The sequence below is a fragment of the Limanda limanda genome, chromosome 18 (assembly GCF_963576545.1).
Source record: "Limanda limanda chromosome 18, fLimLim1.1, whole genome shotgun sequence".
NCBI classification, from domain to species: domain Eukaryota; kingdom Metazoa; phylum Chordata; class Actinopteri; order Pleuronectiformes; family Pleuronectidae; genus Limanda; species Limanda limanda.
In genome coordinates this window covers 18994994-19015090 of record NC_083653.1, presented here as the reverse complement: position 1 = coordinate 19015090, position 20097 = coordinate 18994994, and the positions used below count along the sequence as shown (strand labels likewise).

Below are 20097 nucleotides of genomic sequence, written 5' to 3'. Positions count from 1 at the left end.
TATAACACACTGTAGTGTTTTTAGTGTAGCCAAAAATACATAGAGACAAATCATAAGCGCTAATGCTGGTAATGTTCAAACGGAAGGATCTGGACGTTGTGACAGATGACATCACAAGCACAACTGGAGCCTCTGATATCTTTGTTGTATTAAAAACTATTTAACATACACTGCATGAAAAGAAGCGTTTGTGTATACATACATCTACTGATGCCTAATCTGGACACATCTTCAGTGATGTTCCTGGAATCATTGGACGTTTCGGGTCTTTCAACATCATACGCCCTCCTCCAGGTGACCCAGCCGGGGCTGATCAGACCCCAGCTTGTGTCCAGATGACTAGCTAGCTACCATGACTCCATGGCTCCCCTCTTTGGAGCCACAGCCATCTTGAGGCTCTCTCTGCCGCATCGGTGGTACTGCGGATGGCTCTCCTCTTTCTCTCACCCTCGATGCCTAAACTACTGAAGGCTCTGGCCAAGGAACGGGCTGCAAATCCTCTGCATCCAACCTCCACAGGGAAACACCTTGCTCTCCAGCCAGCCTGCTGGCAGTCACTGACCAGTCCTGCGTACTTGGAGAGCTTCCTCTCAAAGGCTTCTTCCAAGCGATCTTCCCACGGGACTGTCAGCTCCAGCAGCACTGCTTGCTTGGTGGATTCAGACACAAGGACAATGTCTGGTCGCAGGGTGGTGACTGCAATATGGCTGGGGAACTTCAGCTGATGTTCAAGGTCCACCAACAACTGCCAGTCTCTTGCAGACGTCAGGATGCCTGCAGATGATGTTCTTCTGGCAGGAGTTGGCTTGTCCCCAGCTCTGACAAAGGCGATGGTTATCTTGGAGGGTCGGAATTGCCTTGCCCACGCCAGTCCTGCGCTGATGGCTTCAGCAATGGTCTTGAGGACTTGGTCATGCCTCCACCTGTACCGACCATCTCCAAGTGCCCTTGTACAGCAACTGAGGATGTGTTCCAGGGTTCCTCGCTTGGAACACAGTGGGCATGCTGGTGTCTCTGCTATGCCCCATATGTGCAGATTTGACGGGCTTGGAAGCACGTCATACACTGCCTGGATGAGGAATTTGATGCGGTGAGGCTCGGCTTTCCAAAGCTCAGCCCAGGTCACTTTCCTTTCAACCGCATTCTCCCACCTCGTCCAAGCTCCCTGTTGCTTCATTCCCACTGCCTTGCAGGTTCTCGTCTCCTCCACTGCTGCTTCACCTCCTCCTGAACAAGTCGTCGCCTTTCCTTCCCCCTGGTGTTCATTTGGGGAGTTGGAAAGGATCCTAGCCCTGCTCGACTTCGTGTGACCACTCCCACCAGGCTCCTGTGACGCAGCCTTGCATCTGCCTCTTGAACCGCATCCTCTGCCCTCCATTTCATGCCAGTCCTCACTTGGATCCCTGCTTTAGCCACCTTCGGATCACTTGAATCCCTGTTCTGAACCACTTCTCTGGCTCTAGTTACCTTGAATTCCTCCTCCAAGGATTTGAAAGGCAGTCGCAGTTTGTTGGTGTTCCCGTAGAGTGCAATGCTGCTCAGGCTCCTTGGTAATCCAAGCCATCTCCGGAGGTGTTTGCTGACTTTCCTCTCCAAGGTCTCAACTGTTGAGATAGGGACCGCATAGACAAGGAGGGGCCACAGGATCCTGGGAAGAATGCCATGTTGGTAGACCCAGGCTTTAAACTTCCCAGGTAGGCCTGACTTGTCCACGGATTTCAGCCAGCCATCCAACTCAGTGCAGGTTGACTGGATAGATGTTGTGTCTCTCAGAGAGCAGTCAAAAACCTTGCCCAAGCTCTTGACTGGCTTCTCTGTGATAGTTGGAATGGCTGTGCCTGTGATGTTAAACCGAACTTGTCCTCCACCTTCCCTTTCCTCAGCACCATTGATCTGGATTTGGCGGGTTTGAAACGCATCCGGGCCCACTCCACCAGCTTTTCAAGTCCCCTCAGAATCCACCGGCAGCCTGGGACCGATTCCGTCATGACTGTGAGGTCATCCATGAATGCCCTGATGGGTGGTTGCCGTTGTCCGGAATTCGTGCGGGGCCCTCTGCACTCTGGCTCAGCAGACTTAGTGAGCATGTTCATGGCTAGGGAGAACAATGTCACAGAGATAGTACACCCTGTGATGATACCGATCTCCACCTTGTGCCAACTGGATGTTATTGCTCCTGAAGAGACCCTCATCCTGAAATTGCTGTAATAATCAGCGATGAGGTCTCTACACCTGCTGGGTACATGATGTTTTCTCAAGGTGAGCTGAACCAGCTTGTGTGGAATGGAACCGAATGCATTTGCCAGGTCAAGCCACAACACTGACAGGTTGCCCTTGTTCTCTCTGGCCTCCCGAATGAGCTGTGTCACCACACCAGTATGCTCCACACATCCTGATATTCCTGGAATGCCGCCTTTCTGGACAGATGTATCGATGTAGGTGTTCTTTGCCAGGTAGGTACACAGCCGTTTGGAAACAGCACTGAAGAAAATCTTTGCCTCAACACACAGCAGGGAGATGATGCGGAACTGGTCTAGCTGAGTGGAGTTTTCCTCCTTCGGGATCCATACCCCTTCAGCCACTCTCCATTGTTCAGGGATCCTCCCTCTTCTCCAGAAGACTCGCAGGATTCTCCACAGACGCAGCAGGAGTTTGGGACAGTTCTTGTACACTTTGTATGAAGTGCCACTTGGTCCTGGTGCAGAGCTTGCCCTAGCTTTGCAGACAACCTCCCTGACTTCCTTTAGCTGCAGCTCCGACATGTCAAACTGCACTTCTGGTTCAGGGGGTTCTATGAGGTTGTTACACTCTCCCAACTCCTGCTCTCTTACTGGGTCGCTGTACGTCTGCTTCAGATGTTGGTCTATGTCTTCCTGCGAGGAGGCCAGTTTGCCACTGCGCTTCTGCCCCAGCAAATCCTTAGTGAACTTGAAGGGGTTAGCGATGAAAGCAGCACGTTTACGTGCCCTCTCGCACCGCCGCCTCCGATGCCACTCAGCCCGGCGGAGCACTCTGATGTTTTTCCGAAGGATGCACATTAGCTGGGCCAGGCCAATGCGTTCCTCTTGTCCTGCCGCCTTGTACTGGGATTTCAGTGCTTTCATCTCCTGCCTGATGTTGTGGATCCTTACAGCTCTTTGAATCTTTGAGTAAGATGTTCCGGAGCTTTTCTTCTCCTCCTCGCCAAACCGCTCAGCTGCGATGTGTCAATCTGTGTCGCAGAGAAGTGTTGGCACATCCTTCGGTTAACGACTTTCACACGTATCTGCAGGCAGCAAAGGAAACGCTCAGGGTTCCTGCAGTTGTCAAGCCTGTGAGCTGTTGAGATTTGACCCCCCTGCTCCAACTCCTAGAGGACGCTTTCACATGCAAATGACAATGCTCTGAGCTTCACAAATGCAAATCAGTTTCCCTGAGAGCAGATAACACCAATGTGTAAGAGGCACCAACAAACTATCTGGCTGAGTAAACCAGGCTTAAAATAAATATTAAACCTGAAATTTTAAATTGTTCTTAAGTAAGTAAGTGTGCTATAATGAATTATATTGTATACCACGAACAAAGGTCAATGCAGTCAAAAGAAATGAAACAATGCACTTTATTTCAAATTTTTATTGTCATCCAAAACAATCCTAAATCTCAACAACTGTACAGAGTGGCATGATTACAGTCACTTTTTCAATTGTGCTGGTTAAATGCACAGAGGATTTGTTAACCACACCTCTACCAGCAAAGAAATGGTGCTGGGTGTGATCATCTGTGTCCTGTAGGCTCCAAACTTCTACTGGCTTTCCATAAAAATATCTGTCCTCCCAAAATACTGGCATTAAATTCACATGTCAATGGCAAACTAAGCTGTTCCATGAATTATAAATGGTACCTTTTCACCACTACTTTCAAAATTGCTATGAAACATTCATTGATTTAATGATTTATTTTTTCAGTGTAATATTTAATCCCCCATGGACTGCACAGTGACAAAACACAGCAGCCGGCTGTTTGGCTACAACATACATCTCCACTCAGTTTGATTATTATTTTAAATATAAAGAAGACACAATATAGAGCTTAAATTCCTTCATAATTTGAACTTCAATTGTCTAATTGTTGTTATTAAACTTTCTCAGTATTCCATTAAAACAGTCAACACTTTTATCCAAAGCGACTTACAATAAGTGCATTCAACTATAAGGTTACGAACACAGAACAGCGTGAATCATGTGTGTAAATGTACTAAACACCACAAAAAATAAACCTGGCCTCAGTCACATGCTCATCCCATATGAAGTAACCGCTGCTCACGTCACCCGCTCGCGTCATCAGCTGATGGACTCGTCCAATCACAGCCTCGTAAACACAGTGCAGCAGCGTCGAGTGTCCCGCAGACAGGAAGCGGGTCGTGTTTAGCTTGTCCTGTACGAGTGACTCTGTTTTCGGGGTAAATAACTTGCTGAAGTCGACACGACGCTGTTCCCTGGAGGAGAAGATGAGTGCGTGGGAAGCAGAGCCGCGGGCCCGGTGTGGACGAGTCGAGGCGGAGAAGACGGGCGCACAGTCCCTGAGTTAAGGTGAGAGCTAAACGGAGCCGCCATGCTAACCACTAAGCTAACCCTACATCTGAAAGCATGTCCGCCACTCTTTGGGATAGCGAGAAAGTTGCTAAAATACGAATACAGCATCGAGTGCTGGAGCAGATCTAGTGCATGTGTAAATATGTATGAATTACTTAGATGTAACAGTTTGTTCTCGTTAAGTTTTTTCATCAACGTGACTTTTTTCTGTATGTTTTCACAGCCTCAGCCCCCCCCCCCCACACACACACAAACAAAGCGGCGTTAGGCTGAAACGCTGAAAGTCCGGATTTAAAGTGCAGAAAATTAAGCCATTGAATGTAAGTAACTGTTTATGAATTGTTTTGGTGTTTTTTTGCTGTGGATCTTCCAACGGTGATGCAGCGCGGCTATTTCCGTTTATTAATAATAAAGTCATGTTACATGTGTTGTTTTCCAGCTGCCTGTCCATGACGTACAAAGACACACTATGAGCCAGTATGATCCGACCAGACCTTACATCAGCATTGAGGAGTTGTCGGAGAAGAAAGAGGGTAAGGTTATATTCATTAAATAATTTTCCAGTTACATGTAAAGGTGTATGTTGTCATTGAACTGTGCTAATTTTACTGAATGTGTTTACAGCTGATTGAAGCGGGACAGATGACATGGATCCATCCTTCCACAGCCAGGAGCGCACCGACCTGTGTCCCACACTTCATATAAGACTGGAAGCTACACTGATCTCACAGCTACACACCACAGACGTCTACACACTGGAGAAGATTCAGACAGAGTCCCACAAAGAAGTCATGACCCAGAGGCTGCAGAGAAACATTTCAAGCCTCATCTGAGTTTTTGTACAATATTTTTGCTGTATGTAAATAAAGCTTTCACTCCACATATACCTTGTTCACATTTGTTCCCTGTACAATATGTTCACCTATAGCATCACATGAATGTTTAGTTTTAATTAACTGCAGTGCTTTTGGTAAAGGCTTACTTATAAATAATAATAAATATTAATATATACATTTTTATTATAAATATTGTGTGGGAGGGGCTTACCCCACGTGCGGAATGCTGTGACCCCACGTGTGCACTGCAATGACCCACAAGGTGACCAATAGCAACACTTCTACCAGCCAATCACGAGTGACATTAGTTTCAAGGGTCTGTGGTATCCTCCAATGGTGAGTAGAGAGAGGTTCTAGCCAGCGGCTGGACTCCGATTCATATGCTAATTAGATCACACGTCGCGATCGGTCCGCGAGGCTCAGCGAGCCCCCCCGCGGCTCTCTCCTTTGTTCTCCAAATCCCCCTTAAGGTCCGCAAACGCCGATAGACCCACCTCGTCTTCACTGGTGAACGCCGAGGTAACATCATGGAAACAGTTGGTTACAGCAGGGGATTAGGCCTGTCCGTAGAGGTTCACTGTGACAATAATACTGCTTTTCGTCTAGTGATACCAGCCTCTTACACAGAGTGCCCTGATTTACATACGCAGTGAATAACAGTGTTTATTTTTGTTGTTAACTGTGTGTTCAATGTTTTTATTGAATTTATAATGTAAAGTAGATTTTGTCACTTTATTAAAAAAGGAAAAGACAATAGCCTATTGCAGTGTATTTTTTTCTCCTAAGGTACCACATGAACTATTGTGTTTACTGAATTATTTTTCTATCACAATTATAAAACATCCAGGGCTGAGCCGGTGTTCGATAGTTAAAATAAGTGAAAAGTGAAGCACAGAGAGTCCAAGATATCAGAAAAAAAACATCACACTGGCCAGAGTTTTGGTCATCTTTCGATCTTACTAAAAGTCGCCCCAGACTTTGTCATGCTCAGGATGCTGCAATTCTGTCTCTGTGCGCCATCAAAATCTCAAGGTAGATTAGACAGTGAACATTATAATGGCTAGAATGTAAATGCTAAAACGGCTCCCATGACTGTCGAACCCTGTAATCTTGTCCTTGGTTCGTTGCCTGGTACGTGATACCTATTCCAATCAGAGCAAAAATAGTCCAGGGAGCTCTAACAAATTTTATAGTAAGTGGCTTCCCTTTCTTACATTCTTCCACTCTCTCCAGTCCCTGCCCCCTGATTGACGGAACCCCCCCCCTCTCTCTTTTCTCTCTTTCTTCTTCCTTTTTATTCATTCATTTACTTATTCTTTTTTTTGTTTTTCCTTTTATTTATTTATTTATTTATTTTTCCTTTTAATTTATTTATACTGTGCAGCTTTAATACTTAATTATTACTTAATAGAATTTTCAGTTATCTATCTATCATTATTATTATTATTTTCATTGAGTTGTGTAATGTATTGTTCGCTGGACCACGTTCATGTGGTCCATTAAATAAGAAAAACATCCTAAGAGGAAGACTATATACTACTCTTGATCCATCGAGATGCGCAGTGTTTTTGTGGTGTCAATGTCTCTGTGTATTGCTGATTGTCGTGCTGAGATTTTGTGATACCCAATGTAAATTTGACATTGATTTCTGTTCTACTGTGCCTTACCTCCTAATAAAAATATTAAAAAAAAAAAAATAGTCCAGGGGTCTCATTTATAACCGTTGTGTTCGCACAAAACAGGGCTGAAATGTGACGGAAAATATGCGCATTTCATCGCAAACTCTGACCCATGCGTAAGAGACGATGCAGACGTGAAGTGGTGAACTGAAGCAGATTATTGATCCACTTCATCATTAACATTAAAACCAAAAACTTAAGTTGTGCTTGCGTGACAGAAATGTTCCACATGAACCTGTACTTGCATTTGCAATAATTTGTCTCACATAGACACATATATAAGGAGAGGCATCATAAATATACACAGCAGTGTAAAGTTTTTTTGTCTGCTCTCAATCAATCAATCCTGGTTTATGAATCTCTAGTGACACATGTCCCTGCTATCTCAGCCAGAATGTTAGGATTTGATTTAATATGGGCTCATTAGCATATTTAATTCAAGGTGAGTTGTGTTTAATGTGATGAGTAATCACTTCACTACTTATGAATGTGAAAGGTTTCCGGTCATCATATTATCAAGTCTCGGGTGGGGGTAGAATCCTTGTTACATGCAGTGTGGATGGATCAAAACGTTGCTGTAAAGGTGGAATAACTAAGAAACAAAATATCCTTAAGGCCTCCTTCTAATCAGAGTAATTTAGACAACCAGCTACAGCTTTATTTTCATCAAAAGAAGCCTAAATCGGATTGGGGGGCATTGGTCTCTATGTACAGTAGGCAGTGAGAGGAGAGGGTGGGGACTGTCTACAAAGTGCATTGCTGCAAACACATACTGCAAAAATATTCAATAGGTTCACTTCTGTGCAGCGTAGGGTGGACAAAATGAAAACACACACAAATGGTTTCTTCGACTTAGACTACAATCCTCATTTTGGAAAAATATGTTTTAGCACATATTTGAGAATTGTTGTTATTATTAATAATGTTCAATAACTCCACCTCTGTAGAGTGTAGGGTCACTGAAATCACTGGGCACATAAATGGTCTCTTCCCATGTTTTATTTTTCACATTATAACACAAAACTTTACAAATGATACAGAACTTTTTTTATTTGTCTGGTGTGACAATATACAGTACATCTGTACATTTTCACCTAAATCAAGTATGAGGATTTGAATAACACTACTATGAAACCTATTCGCACAGTAAGCAGATAAATACAATTAATCAAATCTAGCTTTGTACAACAGTCCTGTGATAAATCCTAAAACCAGGACTGTGCTAGGGTGTTGATTTTACCCTGTAATTTTTTAGGCCTGAGATATATTGTTGTACCACACATTTTACACAGTTAGTGTTTATAATACATCATTCAGTTCTGCTAATTTAAGAAAGAATATATGAAACCTCTCTGCATGCTCTGATGCTCAAAGGACAAAGTCATAATTAAGCGTCTTTCATCATATTCTGATCAACAAATTAACATTATTGGCAACTGTAAATTAAAAAAAACAGTTTGGGTTTCATTCAGATCCCACTGTGTATTTTTCTTGGTCTGGTGATGAATTTACCAGGGACTAGTTAAATTTACATTGGCCTCCAGTACCTCCACATGCTCAGCATTTGAATTCACCACAAAATTAACTGTGGGTAACTGATGCCATTAGATCCTGACGCTACAGCGGCTCTGAGAGCTCAGCACACTGCAATCTACTCTTGTCTTCCCACATGCCCTGCAAATACTCACAACTTACAGAAACACACTGCAAATAACAGGTGGGGGTTACACACATTTGAACAATTTTTTTAAACATGTAATTTCTGTCATTTTATTAAAGTCATAAACTGAACAATGAGTACGTCTCAGCTGTGCTCGTTTTCTTGTTTTGTGTCCCATGAAAATACTTTTCAACTGTGCTATCAAGAGCATAGATAAAAAATACTCAGGTTTTTGTTACAACTTAAATGCGTTTTTCACCAAACCCCAAATTCAAAGTCTTTCAAATTATAAAACATTTTGACAAGTACCTACTGTAAAGGTAAAAAACCTGTATAATATTGTGCAACATATTTTACTGTGTCTTTACCAGCTGCCTAAAAATTGCTCTTGTTACACACACTGTACTGATTTCCACGAATATGTCAGTGATATAGTAATTAAATGCAAGACCTTTGTGGAGCACACATTAAAGAGTGCGCCCCTCACTCAAAACAGTTTTGAGTTTCGAAAATCGCCGCTTAATATTTTTCCAGAAATTATGATTCTGAAAGCTGCTCGGAACCATCTGTAAAAGAAAGCGTAGACAAATGGATTGAGCATGGAATTGGACCATCCAAGCCAGGTAACAGCTTCAACTAGATATAGGGGGATTGAATAGTTAGTCACAGGATTGAAGGTTAAATAAAGAAAGAAGGGCGTCCAGCAGAAAAGAAAAACTCCCATAACCGTGGCCAGGGTTTTAGTGGCCTTCTTCTCCATCTTACTGACAGCTGCTCCAGACTTTGTGCTACGACATTTCGTGTTGTGGATGCTGCGCGCCTGTCTCTGTGCCACAATGAAAATCTTTAGGTAGATACACAGCATTATGAAAACTGGGAGGTAAAACACGACAACAGAGCCAAATATATCTGAATTTGGCATATGAAATACGAAACATCGACCTTCACAGACTATGTTTTTAAGTTCTACAAATACGGTTCCAAATCCAGACAGACCAGAGGCAGTCCAACTCACCAGTATCATGATCAGAACAACCCTTCCATTCATCTTAGTTCTGTAGGACAGAGGCTGACACACTGCATAGTATCTGTCTATGGAAATACAGCACAAGTTACTGATCGACGTCATTACCAGTGAAATGTCCAAGCTGCGCCGCATTTTACAAAGTAAATCCCCAAAATACAAACAGGACTGCACAAACATAGCCAAGTTGAACTGCAAAACTAAAGCCCCGACAAGCAGGTCGGCCAAGGCCAGAGAGAGGATCAGGTAGTTTGTTGGAGTGTGGAGCTGTCTGAAGTAGACGATGGAGGTGATTACCAGAAGGTTCCCGCTGATTGTGAGAACAGACAATGTACTGCCAATAAACACATATAAAAATGTACGTATTGTCGAAGGGGTAATTTCCATTATGCAAGAGGAAGGTCCTGGTTCATAGCACAGATGCACCAACTTGCCATTACCAGTCTTGTTGATGATAAATTCAGGTTCCATGCTTCCTAGATCCCGAAATGGATGTTTTCAGTAAATTCATTTAAATACAACTCAGGCACAATTTTTAAAGAACAATCTCTGTACAGCTTTCAAGGACAAGTCATTTTCCACTTCTGTCTCAGCATAATGTTTTATACGAACCTGTTAACCCTGTAGAAATAACCATGGCATGAGCAGCACTGCTAGTGTCATTGTCTTCAACTAAACTGTTTCTCCAAGCTCCTCACATAAATATCTGCAGGCTGTTTCCTCAAATCCCTCCCCTGAACAGTGATTATCCATTCACAGCGTAGTAACTATGAGGCACGCAGTGTGTTGAGGAGTGTGTGTCACACTCGTTATCCAAAGGGAGCCCCAAACGTTAGCATACATGAAAAAATAGTAACAGATTACATCTAATCAGGATTAACTACTCAGATTAATCACAGGAGAAAAAATACGCCCAGATTGCATTGCTAAGAGATTAGATCATTGCTACATTCTGAGGGCTACATGATTAAAATGTTTGATTATGTCTTTACAATACAGCAATACAGCAATAATCAAACTATTAACTTTTATGACGAGCGATGCCTTTTACCATGGAAGAGTGGTAAATACAATTTGTTTGATGGCGGCGTTGAATGTTATTGCAGGACCGGGACTGATTCATACTGTAGAGTCCAGACATTTAGTTGTGCACATAGCTGTACTTTTATCCAAAGAAATTTGTGGTCATACCAGAACCCTCAGATTGAATCTCTTCGGCGTGCAGACAGGAGAAACACTGCCTATGTAAACAATAGACAGCCGTCACACTCAGCAGATCTACAGTGCAGCCGTCGGGTGCCACTCCTGCAGTCAGTGCAGCCTGGGAGCTACAGGGTTTCTGTACTTTGTGGTGGGTGGAAAAAAAGAACAGTGTTGAGACAAGAAGAAGGTTTCAAGCAGCAGCAGTTTCCTGAATAAACGTAATCACTGGCTACATCACTTGCTTCCACTTCAAGTGTTTTCCAGGTTCAATAGTAGAGAGGGTCTGTGTGATAAGGTGATAATCTGTGTTTAACAAGTACAGTGGATGCATGTTGATGTATCTTGATTATGTCCTTTAAATAATACAGAAATGCTGCATTCTCAGGCTTGAGTCCTCCTGCAGTGGCTTTGCGTTCGGTTCTGACTCTGCCCGTTGCTTCGTGTCTTCCCCATTCTTATGGAGGACCATACATGACTTAAGTATAAATAATTAGCATAAGGACACAGAAATGTGGGAATTAATATAATAAATAAATGAGGAAATAAAAAAATGTGGACATATATTTAAGACATTTATTTAGACATTTCTGTTCTTATTTACGCATTTAATATTTATTTCTGTATTCATTTATTTATTTCCTTTTTTATTTATGTATTTATTTATACTTAAGTCATGTATGGTCCTCCATACATTCTCTCTCCCAAGTGCATTTTCTATTCAAACAATGTGGGCGCTTGACAAAAAAAGCTGTAACAGTCTTAAACTAGCAATTACACTGTACTGTACTTCTGCCTGCGAGTCAGAACGCAATATTTAGTGTGAGGACAGTAGTGATAGTGTAAAATTGTTGTGATTAACAGTTTCTCACAGTGGCCGAGTCGTCTCACACAGGCACATAGACGGACAACTCAAAGGCAAAGCCACAACACAACAGCAAGTCCCACAAAACTACTGCAAAAGCCACACAATGGAAACACAACCACAAAACAATGTTACAATGAAAACCGGCATTTTAAAAGGTGCTTCAGTACAGGTGCTTGGAGCAGCCATTAAAGATTCAAGTAAGAACGTTTGTGCTCGTCCATATTTGGGTGCTCCAAGCACATCAAATAGACAAGCATCACAGTGTTTTCTCAAACAACAGTTAGAAAGTTACTCTGCTGGTTTCATTGTCACTTCCGTTGCAGTTTTGTGGCTATTGATGTTGTGTTGTGGCTTTTGCATTCGTGTTTGTCGTTAATGTGCTTGTGTGAGTGTTCCTGTGTAAGACACCGTCTAGTATCTTACATGTTGCACAACTTGAGCTCAGATAAAGAAATTAATTGTGTGCAACAGGAAAAACAAACTGCCACCGGTGCCTGAAGAAACTGTCTGCTGTGTATGTGGGTTGGTAGTGAGTCCTGTCAGAACACGGCGGAAGAACATGGCAGAAGAAATAGAAAATAAAGTGTGTGTGCTCATATGTCACTGGACACAAAAATGTACAAAGTGGGGAAACTAAATTGTCTTAGAAGAGCAGGATAAATTCCTCACCGCCTGCTAACTTGCTCTGCTGTTTGAAACTCATTCAATTAAAATTCTTCATGCTGTATTCTGCCACTTGATTCCAGTTTATCTAAAGGGCAAATATCACAGCAGGTCATCAGGTCAGACCGATCTGTCAAAACTTATCTAATTGAGTTTTTCTAATTAATTTTTAAAAAACTGACACTGTTTTATTCAGAAATGAAATGGTAAAAGATATATATTTTATTTATATTACTTTCAAGCATCATCAAGTCGCGATGCTTCACAGTTTGTTTATTGTCTGTGATGCAATGATATGATGCAACCTGACACCTCCTCCATTAGAGGTGAGAAGTCTCTGGTCCCTCGACTGCTCTGATGGTACACATGAGCTCTACTTGTTCCTAAGGCAAACAAACCTTCCCACTAAGCACGAGGCAATTATGTTATGTTTATATCTGAAAAGTTTCCAACAAAGTTACTAACTTAAACAATAAGAAAACACAGATTAGCTCACAGCAATGTTGACGACAGAAAAATTTGTGAAGGAGTTACAGGCTTCTAACAGACCGCACTTTCGACAGGAAGTATTTATATTTGCAAACATCAGCTACACAGAATATGTGATTACTATAATGACAATGTCCAATAATATTCATGTGACCTAACACTCATTCATTTAAACTTGTATCTGTTTAGTTAGTTAATCATGCTTTGGCCTTTCTCCATTATCTCAGGAGAAGGCAGCCATAGATTATAATACCTTTTTGTTATACTATCTTGTACTAAAAAACTCTGAGAAGCACACATAATATACCAGAATGGAAAATCAGGATATGACAAAACTCAAATGTTATTATTGGAAAAAATTGTTCAGAATTATTTTATTTGTATATATTGAAAAAGTGATATTGCATTTTATTCAGAGTTTTTATTTTTTTCGTGAGGTGAGAAAACCTTAGAATTGAACAACGATTTAATTCATCCCAGTAAGTTCCTTCTTTTTTTCTGAATGTCAGGTAACATGCAGGAAAGAAATGGTAATCCAAAAAAAACCTCATAGCTGGAAACTGAGGATTTCCTCAAAACATCTTAAGGATGATATTGTTTTGAAAGCACTAAAGTATATTTTTTTTACAATACCTAACTGATTGATTTTACCTTTATTGAACCTTGCTTTAATTTTAAACATGCATCTTACAATTACATATTTTATCAACAACACGTTTTATAATATATTTTAACGTCTGTTTTTCCGACTGTCATTTTCAAAGAAATCCATAAAACTAATTAAAATAATTTACTGTTGGCAAAGTCACCTCGGAATATTTTTCCAGAAATAATGATTTTGAAAGCCGACCTGAACCAGCTGTAAAAAAAAGCATAAATTAAGGGATTCAGCATTGAATTGGACAGCGTGAGCCAGTTCAGTGTCTCGATCACAGGGACGGGTGGGGGATAATAAGCCAAAGGCTGAAAGACGATGCATAAAAAGAAAGGAGTCAAACACAAAAGAAAAACTCCCATAACAGTAGCTAGAGTTTTGGTGGCCTTCCTCTCCATCTTACTGACGGCTGCTTCAGACTTTGTGCTCTGGATGCTGCTCAACTGTTTCTGAGCAACAAGGAAGATTTTAAAGTAGATACTGAGTATTATTATCGCTGGGAGGTAAAAAGAGAAAACAGGACCCATAGTATTCGCTATGACAACATAAACAGAGCACAGTTCTTCACATGTCCCCTGGCTGGATCCTGCAAATATTATAATGACCCCGATTAGAACAGAGATACCCCAGCTCACCAGGATCATGATCACTGCGACACGGACATTTATTTTACTTCTGTACGTCAGCGGCTGACAAACTGCATAATATCTGTCTATGGAAATACAACACAAGTTCAGAATAGAGGATGAGCACAATAACACATCGAAGCCGTCTCGGATTTTGCAAAATACATTTTCATGAACCAGACATGAGGTGACAGTGAACGCCATGCTGAAGGGAAAAACTAAAACTCCAACAAGCAGGTCGGCCACAGCCAGAGAGAGGATCAGGTAGTTAGTGGGAGTGTGGAGCTGTTGGAAGTAACCAATAGAGATTATAACAAGGAGGTTTCCACATATTGTCGCAATGGATAATGAGCCAAGGAAAATATACACCGAAACACATATTACTGAAGGGTTGCTTGTAAACAAGTAAGTTGAATTATGTGATTCATAGCAGGGATGTATGTCATTAACAACAAAAGTGCTGTTGACAGTCAGCTCTGCGTCCATGCTTCTCGATTTCTGCAATGACAATCTGTAATATTAGGAATATTTCAAATACATTTGGTTCAGCATGTATGTACAACTTTAACATCAGCACTCACCTCCTCCACGAAGGTCATTTCTGGGCCAGGTATTTATAAACCCCCTATTTCATCACATTAACATCGACTTTGCTCATCCAATCAGATGTGGGTACCTACATCCTGTTTGTATGAGAAACCAAGAAACAAATTTACAAAGCTATGTGTGTGTGTGTCTGTGTGTGTGCGTGTGTGTGTGTGCGTGCATGTGAGTTAAATCGAAAAGGCCCCTAACCAAGAGGTTTATGCATAACAATAAAGAAAGGCATAATGTTTCTCATAGTTGTCGTACAATTTTTTGATATAAATACGCGGGGAATATTATTGACTTTCAGAAAAATACAAGTTATTACCAGCATAATTGCTGTTGGTTTAAGCTTTCAGAAACATGTATACCAGCATAATAGGCAGAGGTGTAAAAAGTACTGAAATATTGTACTCAAGTAAAAGTACCTTTACTTTGATGAAATTTTACTTAGGTACAAGTAAAAGTACCCATCTAAAAATCTACTCAAGTAAAAGTAAAAAGTAGTTAATTTAAAATGTACTTTAAGTAAAATTTACTTAGTTACTTCCAACAACTTGATGGGGGCCGCTCCTGTACAGTGCAAAAAAGGACAAGGGGTCATAAATCCAATCCAAAAACAATTATTTTTAATTAAAGAAGATCTTTACAAATTTAAGTGCAATGACATTAAACATGTCAAACATTAAACATTTAACATGTCAACACAACATTTAAGAACTTTTGGGAGGACATGTCAAGACATGAACCACATGACAGCTAAAATAAAAAGTTAAAATGCCGCTGTCCCACTGTATATTTAAACTTTTGGTTAAACTTTGGTCCACCTTTCGAGCACTAGTCTACAAACTTCTTTTTGGGATTGAGCAGCAGCACTTTACAGTGAACAGCAATCCAGCACAGCTGAAGAGTCACCCGCAGGCGGCCGAGGCAGTAGGCCAGTAGGCTATTGAGTTTCAGGAATTTGGTGGAAGGGTTGGCTATGGCCCAAGGAAGAAACCTTTCAAATGTGGGTCCCATCCAGACGAAGACAATCTGTAACATTATGAGATTTGGTTTTCAGTGTTTTTTTTAAGGTATGTGCTCTAATTGAGACAGAATCCTGGTTCTTGTCATGTATTGGTTTGGCATGGGATTACACCTTCAGGTTTCATATTTATTATATTTACACAATTCCCCATAAAAAACAAAGTACAAGACGTGAACACGGGTGTGTGTGGATGGGACTTTTATGATTTTACTTTAAGACATATGGACTTAGATTAAAGACTTGAGACAATCGGGCTCATGCACATATGGTTCATGTTCATCTATGTTCTGAAGTTTTGCATATGAACGATTTAGTAGAATTTGCTGTACTTACAAATGTTCAGATATTTTGAGTGTTCTTTCAGTTTCGAACAGATTTCATTTGTCGTCCAGTATGTATATTTCATTAGTTTGGAGCAATTATGATTAACTACACCTCCTCATGTTATAATTCTGTTTGATTTGAGTTGTGATGCGATTTTAAATCTTTTAATGTTCCTGCTAAAATATCTAGATATCCACAGGAGTGCTAATCATATTTTCCGATATCTGACCTAAAATTCCCTTTTTTCTTCAAGTGATTGAGGTTTGTGTTTAATTCTTTGACTCATGACACCTCCAACCCGCCGACATTTTTTGAATTCTAATAAGTGTCATATGCCAACCATCTTGTATGTGGTGCCAGGTGCTGGATTGACAACCTGTATGGTTTGCCACAAAATAATTAAAGTGAGATGTTTTCTCAACATGCTGGTGCTGTCTAAGTGGTTTAGCACACGCTCAGTCGAATACGCAGAGTTCACGGCGTTCATCCTGTATATGCATGTGGAAGGAATGTATAACAATATGAACCTCTTCGTGCATGAGGCCCGATGGTTGTCACAGAGTAGAATAACCTTCCTGAAAAATAATGAAATGCTTTTGTAAAACATAATGTTTTCAGTTTAGAAAAAATAAGTCTACTCTTTTTTTTCCAAATGAGCAAATGTATTTACTTTCAGAGAAATGTATGAATGAAAAAGAAAGAAGCATATTCTTCTAAATTAATGACATCAACTTTTGTTTAAGATACCGGTACATATACAATAGCTTTGGCTCAGACAGTGAACGGTACGTGTGTAACTGAAAAATTGTCATTGAACTGTGCTGATTGTACTGATTGTGTTTACAGCTGATTGAAGCGGGGCAGATGACATGGATCCTTCCTTCCACAGCCAGGAGCTCGTGGCACCTGTGTGCCACACTTCAAATAAGACTAGAAGCTACACTGGATCTCACAGCTACACACCACAGACATCTACACACTGGAGCAGATTCGGACAGAGGCCCACAAAGAACTTATTACCCAGAGGCGGCAAAGAGACATTTCAAGCTTCACCTGATTTGTTTTTCACTGGCTAGGCCAGTTGTGTTTTTACAATATTTGTGCTGTATGAACATAAAGCTTTGACGCGACATATACCTTGTTCATGTTTTTTTTTTCCCTCTACAATATGTTCAACATAAAAATCAAGCATCACATGAATGAATGTATTGAGAAAGAAATATTAACATTCAATTGAGGACACTTTTAGGCATCATATGTACAAACATTTATTTTGTTTAGTTTTTTAACAGTGTTTGATATATCAGTATTTCAACACAGCAGTTATGAATTACAGTAATCATCTTGAATTATTTTTCCAGTGATGAACACTCTAACTGCTGCTCGGAACCAGCTATAAAAGAAAGCATGAATAAATGGATTGAGCAGTGAATTTTACAGTATGAGCTAGGTTGAGTAGCTCCAGCACAGCAAGCTGCACTGACACTTTAGTGAAGGAGGGAATGGTGGCATATCGAAAACACTCCCATGAACACAAGTTAGGTTGTGGATTCTGTGCGCCTCTCATTGTGCAACAGGGAAAATCTTCAGATAGATACACAGCATCACAATCACTAGGAGATAAAATTAGAAAGTAAGTCCCATTTTATTAACCAGTATGACATCATTATACATGTTGAACTACATTTTCACATCTCATGTACATGGTGTGTTGTGTGGCCATCTGCATAAATTCTCAGAAAAAACAGCATTCTTATATTTTCTTTATTAAGGAGAAATTTCCACAACACTAATAAGCTTTACTGGGTTAAAAACAATCTACATACAGATACATATGGTTTTCAGGGATTTTATTATGCAGTTTTTCACTATTTGTAGTATTGTATGTGTATATTATGTAGGCATCCCTTGCAAACATATATTTAACACACAGGATGTTTCAGCTCACCGAAAAGAAAATCAGTGCAGTTTTGAGTTTGTAAAATCACCTTGAATCACTTTTCCTGAAATGATCATTCTGAAAGCCGATCGAAACCAGCTGTAGAAGAATGCATAGATAAAGGGATTTAACATGGAATTAGACAGAGCCAGCCAGTTAAGTAGTTCAATCAGAGGAAGTGGCACATAAACTTGACTGAAGGACAGAACAGTTGTACAGAGGAAGAAAGGAAGCCAACACAACAAAAACACTCCCATGACAATAGCCAGAGTTTTAGTGGCTTTCCTCTCCATCTTACTGAAGTCTGTTCCGGACTTTGTGCTCTGACACTTTATGTTGTGGATGCTGCGCGCCTGTCTCTGTGCAACACTGAAAATCTTCATGTAGATGCAGAGCATTACAACAACTGGGAGGTAAAATGAGAAAAAAAGTCCCATAATGTTCGCCAACACAACATCAGTGATACACATTTCAGTACAATTTTCATGGTTTATTCCTGCAATGATGAAGCTAAGCCCAATTAGGACAGACAGGCCCCAGCTCACCAGGATCATGGTCACAACAACATGGTCATTTATCTTAGTTTTGTAGCTCAGAGGCTGACACACTGCATAGTATCTGTCAATAGAAATACAACACAAGTTCAGAATAGAGGATGTGCACAGCGACACATCGAAGGTGCCACGGACTTTGCAAAACAAGTCATCGTAGAAAAGACAAAAGGTGATAGAAAATTCAATGGTGAGAGGAAATACTACAACACCGACAAGCAGGTCGGCCACAGCCAGAGAGAGGATGAGAGAGTTAGTGGGTGTGTGGAGCTGTTTGAAGTAAATGATGGCGATTATGACAAGGAGGTTTCCACAAACAGTAACAACAGATAATGAGCCCAGAAAAACATTAAACAATACACATACTGCAGAAGGATTGCTTCTCAGCACATGAAACAGATCTATCTTATAGCAGGGATGAATCTCAGTAAAAACATTAGACCGGTTAAAGCTGATATCCATTTCCATGCTGGTGCATTCCTGCTTTTCAACATGAAATATTATGTTGATCGATTTTCAGTTCCAGGTCTATTATTGACAAAATATTAGTTCAGAATTGAAAGAAATGCACAAATCATACATTACTAATGACGGGCATCCCACCAGTCCTAATGTGACACTCTGCAGCACTGAGAGTGAATATTTATCATTGCCTATGTCATTGTTGTGGTTGGTACAGAACTCGTCCAATCAGATTTAAGATAGGCCTACACCTTTTGAAATGACATAACAATAAAGATTAGCAGCAACGAACTGTGCACGTGTGTGTGTGTGTGTGTGTGTGTGTGTGTGCAGAAAGACGAAATGTTTGTTTTTTTTCACATGGAAAAAGCATTATGATAACTGGTAGGTAATATGTAAACAGAAATGTTTGTAGGTAGGACGTCAATGTAAAATGTTTCAATATTTCCTCGTTGTATAGTAGTAGTTATAACGATGGTGGCTTGTGTACACGTGTTCTGCACCCAGCTACTGTATGTAGGCATATGGTACTATCTTGGATAAATTGACTTTAGAGACCTATTATGGTGTATAAGTCTTTCCCAGTCCTCTAGAGTGTTGTATACGTTGTTTTGTGAATGTATACGGTGTGCATGGATCTCCCACAGTAAACACATTTCTGGGGGCTGATGAAGGGGGGGCCAAGTACAGCCCTAGAAACGGATATTTTTGCAGACACACACTTAAAAAGATTTACAAATTTAGATTGTTATTGTAATATCTTATTTTAATGTATTGTGGTAAGGTTTTTCACTACAACCTTATTTGCATCATAATCCTGTATTTTCGGATAATTTCATGTAGCACTACCAATGCACTTGACTCATCACCAGCTGTCCAATCAGAGTAGACTTTCTAGCAAGGGGAGCACAAGCTGAATCCGGCTGTGAGAGTCT

At 40.7% G+C, this 20097-nt stretch overlaps 3 protein-coding genes, 1 long non-coding RNA gene and 1 pseudogene across 5 annotated transcripts; 1 reads left to right on the top strand and 4 right to left on the bottom strand.

Moving 5' to 3' along the window:
• Positions 1 to 218: 218 nt before the first annotated feature.
• LOC133024583 (uncharacterized) lies at positions 219 to 5566 on the bottom strand (annotated as a pseudogene).
• LOC133024584 (uncharacterized) lies at positions 4627 to 17074 on the top strand. Of its 2 annotated transcripts, none has more exons than XR_009683118.1 (3): positions 4627 to 4891; positions 5011 to 5104; positions 17057 to 17074. It is a non-coding gene; the product is annotated as an uncharacterized LOC133024584 (long non-coding RNA). The 2 variants fall into 2 exon arrangements; XR_009683117.1 differs by lacking the exon at positions 17057 to 17074 and adding an exon at positions 5196 to 5453 and having other exon boundaries at positions 4630 to 4891.
• On the bottom strand, positions 9234 to 10241 carry LOC133024772 (trace amine-associated receptor 1-like). The gene is made up of 3 exons (XM_061091944.1): positions 10201 to 10241; positions 9911 to 10104; positions 9234 to 9838 (listed from the first exon to the last, which is right to left on the bottom strand). Exons 1-3 carry the CDS (start codon positions 10239 to 10241, stop codon positions 9234 to 9236), a joined length of 840 nt encoding a protein of 279 aa, XP_060947927.1.
• LOC133024771 (trace amine-associated receptor 1-like) lies at positions 13771 to 14757 on the bottom strand. Its single transcript, XM_061091943.1, has 2 exons — positions 14430 to 14757; positions 13771 to 14357 (listed from the first exon to the last, which is right to left on the bottom strand). The coding sequence occupies exons 1-2, from the start codon at positions 14755 to 14757 to the stop codon at positions 13771 to 13773; spliced, it is 915 nt and encodes a 304-aa protein (XP_060947926.1).
• Positions 17075 to 18169: 1095 nt separating the features above from the next.
• LOC133024719 (trace amine-associated receptor 4-like) lies at positions 18170 to 19168 on the bottom strand. Its single transcript, XM_061091887.1, has one exon. The coding sequence runs from the start codon at positions 19166 to 19168 to the stop codon at positions 18170 to 18172; it is 999 nt and encodes a 332-aa protein (XP_060947870.1).
• Positions 19169 to 20097: the final 929 nt, after the last annotated feature.

What these genes read in the sequence shown, in the direction of transcription:
- LOC133024772 (XM_061091944.1), bottom strand. Translation starts at nt 10,241, where the DNA reads ATGGAACCTGAATTTATCATCAACAAGACTGGTAATGGCAA. An exon ending in AACAAGACTGGTAATGGCAA is followed by an intron (nt 10,105 to 10,200) that starts GTTGGTGCATCT and finishes GTTTATTGGCAG; the next exon opens with TACATTGTCTGTTCTCACAA. An exon ending in GTATTTTGGGGATTTACTTT is followed by an intron (nt 9,839 to 9,910) that starts GTAAAATGCGGC and finishes GTATTTCCATAG; the next exon opens with ACAGATACTATGCAGTGTGT.
- LOC133024771 (XM_061091943.1), bottom strand. Translation starts at nt 14,757, where the DNA reads ATGGACGCAGAGCTGACTGTCAACAGCACTTTTGTTGTTAATGACATA. An exon ending in GGTTCATGAAAATGTATTTT is followed by an intron (nt 14,358 to 14,429) that starts GCAAAATCCGAG and finishes GTATTTCCATAG; the next exon opens with ACAGATATTATGCAGTTTGT.
- LOC133024719 (XM_061091887.1), bottom strand. Translation starts at nt 19,168, where the DNA reads ATGGAAATGGATATCAGCTTTAACCGGTCTAATGTTTTTACTGAGATT.